This window comes from Helianthus annuus, chromosome 14, assembly GCF_002127325.2.
Source record: "Helianthus annuus cultivar XRQ/B chromosome 14, HanXRQr2.0-SUNRISE, whole genome shotgun sequence".
NCBI lineage: Eukaryota > Viridiplantae > Streptophyta > Magnoliopsida > Asterales > Asteraceae > Helianthus > Helianthus annuus.
This window is the reverse complement of record NC_035446.2, coordinates 98,169,842-98,173,768: the sequence shown is the minus strand read 5'-3', so window position 1 is coordinate 98,173,768 and position 3,927 is coordinate 98,169,842. Positions and strand designations below refer to the sequence as shown.

The 3,927-nt window shown below is 46.1% G+C and overlaps 1 protein-coding gene across 1 annotated transcript; it reads right to left on the bottom strand.

Moving 5' to 3' along the window:
• Positions 1 to 824: 824 nt before the first annotated feature.
• LOC110942487 lies at positions 825 to 2,537 on the bottom strand. The gene is made up of 2 exons (XM_022184264.1): positions 2,229 to 2,537; positions 825 to 2,036 (listed from the first exon to the last, which is right to left on the bottom strand). The coding sequence occupies exons 1-2, from the start codon at positions 2,535 to 2,537 to the stop codon at positions 825 to 827; spliced, it is 1,521 nt and encodes a 506-aa protein (XP_022039956.1).
• Between the last annotated feature and the right edge of the window lie 1,390 nt (positions 2,538 to 3,927).

Genomic DNA, 3,927 nt, shown 5'->3' with positions numbered 1-3,927 from the left:
TGACTTTGCTATATATGAAAAATATTTCGTGTCAGAGACATTTTTTACCGTGATATGCAGTTCAAATGCGGTGGTAATATTTTGTACTGTAATATGCAATGTAAATGCGATGGCAATTTTTTGTACCGTAATATGCAGTATAAATGCGATGGTAATTTTTTGTGTGCATGTAGATGATAAAGGTGAATAATAATAAAAAAGTAATTTTCATTAACTTAATAACTGAAAAGAGAAAGAGACATCGCTCTTGATGAATTACACTTGTTCAAAAGGAAAACTGTATATTCCGCTGTTAGGGGCGGAAATCTACATGTAACATTTTTTCAATTGAGCAGCGTTCCAGCTACGTGGAACCGCTGTGCCATCAAGTCTGGACAGGTGGTAAGCCCCCTTGCCTAGATCTTCTTGGACTATGTAAGGGCTTTCCCAGTTGGGTCCTAGCTTGCCTGTGGGTTCCGCCCTACTAGCCTCATTATCCCGCATGACATAATCGCCCTTCTTGAAGGTTTGCTGAGCCACGCGTTGATTATAATACTTCTCCAAGGCTTTCTTGTATTTTGCCTCGCTAATGGCGGCTGCTTCGCGCCGTTCTTCTAGAAGGTCCAGACCTTCCCGTAAGAGCCTGTCATTGTCATCATCAGTTATTAGGCGCCTTAGCGAAGGTATCCCTACCTCCGCTGGTATCATTGCTTCTGTACCATAAGTTAGGCTGAAGGGGGTTTCGTTGTTGCTTGTCTTGGGCATAGTTCGGTGTGCCCAGAGGACGTTTGGCAATTCTTCCACCTAGGAGCTTCCTTCGCAGCCTAACCTTCTTTTGATTCCATCTAGCAGACTTCTGTTTGCCCTTTCCACTTGGCCGTTTCCTTGGGGGTGTGCAACCGATGTGAAAATTTGTGGAATTTGTAGCTCTGCACACCAATCTTGTAGGATCTTGTCTGTGAATTGTGTTCCATTGTCGCTGACAAGATATAGCGGCAGTCCAAATCGGCAGACGATGTGCTCCCATAGGAATTTGTTTTGGCATTTTCAGCAGTTATCTTGGCCAATGGTTTTGCTTCGACCCACTTAGTAAAATAATCGATTGCCACGGTCAAGTATTTTAATTTCCCTAGGGCCAGCGGGAATGGTCCCACGATATCAATCGCCCATTTTTGAAAAGGCCATGCCGCCGTTACGGGAATCAAGTTGTTCTTAGGGCGGAGTGTCTGTGGAGCATACTTTTGACAACTGCGGCATTTTCTGAGTTCGACCATCGCGTCTTCATGCATCCCGGGCCAGTAGTATCCAGCATTTTGAATTTTAGCAACGATCGCCCAGGGTCCGGCGTGAATGCCACATATGCCGGCGTGTGTCTCTTGAATTAAGTATGTAGCTTCTGATGGGGATATGCACCGTAGCAGTGGTCCCAAGTACGACTTCCTGTACAGGATGCCATTTTGTACTTCATATTGTAAAGCCCTTGTTTGTATCTTCTTGGCATCGCCTCTGGCGGAGGGCAGCTCCCCTTTTGTGAGGAATTTCAAGATGGGAGTGTACCAGCAGGGTTCTTCCGCTGTGACCGCGGACACCTCTCGGTGCTCTATTGAAGGTGACTGAAGCGTTTCCACCTTTACCTCCTTTTCCATGCCGGAGGTAGCTAACTTGCTTAGGGCATGGGCTATTTGATTTCTTCCGCGATGGATGTGATTGAGTGTAACGCTATCGAAGGAAGCTATGAGTTCCTTGGTTTTAGCCAAATATTTCTCCATTGTCTCATCTTGTTGCTCCCATAGACTGGCCATCCTCAGACCCGCTAACAGTGCTTCATATTCTGCCTCGTTGTTGGAGCATTCAAAGTCAAATCGCAAAGTGTACATCAACTTTATTTCATCCGGGCTTATTAGCATGAGGCCCGCGCATGCCCCCTTTCCACTAGAAGATCCATCCGTGTATAACTTCCAGGTTTGCCTAGACGTGCTAGATTTTGGTACATCTTTAACCACTGGATCTTGAATCACTTCTCCCTCAGGAATTTCTGCTAAGAAGTCGGCGATTACCTGCCCCTTGATTGTTGTTCATTTTCGATATTCAATGTCTACGGCTCCCAGCTCAATTGCCCATTTGGCTAATCTTCCAGAGATTCCTGGTTTGTGTAAGATTTGTTGTAGGGGGTAATTTATTAAGATCTACACGCGATGCCCCTGGAAGTATCATCGGAGGCGCCGGGTGGCGTGGACGAGTGCGAGTACCAGTTTTTCCAGTGTTGGATACCGTGTCTCAGGACCCGCTAGTACCCGGCTAATGTAGTATATAGGAGTTTGTTTGCCATTCCATTCGACCATAAGTACCGCGCTTACAGCGTTGTGGGCTGCCGCCAGGTACATCTTCAAAAGTTCCTTTGGGTATGGTGCTGTCAACGTGGGTAACTTTTCAATGAACCGTTTCATGTCTTGCAAGGCTTCTTCTGCTTCACTGGTCCATTTGAAGTTGTTCTTGTTGAGGCAGTCTTTCAACGTTTTTATTAATAGCAAGGACCTTTCAACATGTCTTGCCAACATGTCTTGCCAGGAACTTGTTTATAGCGACTAAACGCCCATTCAATGTTTATGCCTCTTTTAGAGTTCTGGGTGATGGCATTCGCGTTATTGCAGTTATCTTCTCTGGGTTGGCTCTAAATCCATCCCGGGTGACCACAACCCCCAAGAACTTTCCTTCCTCTACCCCGAATGAACACTTCTTGGGGTTGAGCTTGATGTTGTACTCTCTCAACTTTCGAAAGGTTTCCTCGATGTCCTCGAACATTTGTTTTTCTTCCATGCTCTTGATTACTAGGTTATCGACGTATACCTCCAAGTTTTTGCCAATTTGCTTCTCAAAGGCTTTGTCCATGATTCGTTGATAGGTGGCCCCAACATTACGTAGACCGAAAGGCATTTTGGTGTAGTAGAAAATGCCTATATCGGTGTGAAACGCAGTTTTTTCTTCGTCCTCTCTCGACATCTTGATCTGGTGGTAACCCTTGTAGGCGTCTAAGAAACACTTGTACCTAAAAGGGACCAAGGAGTCGACTTTGAAATCCATTTCGGGCAGTGGATAGGTGTCTTTTGGGCAAGCCTTGTTCAAGTCTTTGAAGTCAATGCACATCCGCCATGTGCCATCTGGTTTCTTGACCATAACGGTGTTTGATACCCATGTATGGTATTTCGTTTCCCGAAGGATTCTAGCTTCAACCAACTTTCGTACTTCTTTTACTACTGCTTCTCTTCGATCAGGGGCCATGCTACGTTTTCCCTGGGCCACCGGTTTGATGCCTGGGAGTGTGGCTAACCTGTGTTCCGCCTTATCTCGGGGTATCCCGGTCATGTCAGAGTGCTCAAAGGCAAAAATGTCGGCGTTTCTTCTTAGCAATTGTTTCAGACTGTTTTTAATTTCAGGAGAGAGGCTGTCTCCTATTGTAACTGTTTGCTCGGGGTGGCGTGTGCTCAAAACCCATCTTTCTGGACCGATTGCTCTGGTAGGTCCCTGACGACATCTTTTGGTATCCAAAACTTCACCCACCTTATCCCGGTAGACTGTTGCAATTCCTCTCGGCGTGGGGAACTTCATGAACCCTCGTGCTGTGGATACAACAGCGTCTAGTTTCCCCAGAGTAAACCTTCTGATTATTACGTTGTGGTAGGATTCAGCACATACCACAAGGAATGTGAGGAGTATGGTCCTTTCGCGAGGGGCAAGTCCGAATGTTACCGGGAAGGTGATTTGGCCGATTAGGTCAACCTTCTCTCCAGTGAACCCCTTTATAGGGGCGTGTACTGATTCGAGCAGCTTTTTATCTTCCGGTTGCATCCTATTGAAGCAGTGTTCATATATTATATCTTCGGAGCTCCCGGTGTCAACTAGTATCCTTCTCATGTTGTAGTCGCCTACAGCGGCAGATATGATGAGGGG

Excerpts from the sequence above, each read along its gene's own strand:
- LOC110942487 (XM_022184264.1), bottom strand. The coding sequence starts at position 2,537 with ATGTTGGCAAGACATGTTGAAAGGTCCTTGCTATTAATAAAAACGTTG. Across the intron at positions 2,037-2,228 it reads ATCCAACACTGGAAAAACTG|GTAATCGCCGACTTCTTAGC; the intron begins GTACTCGCACTC and ends ATCAAGGGGCAG.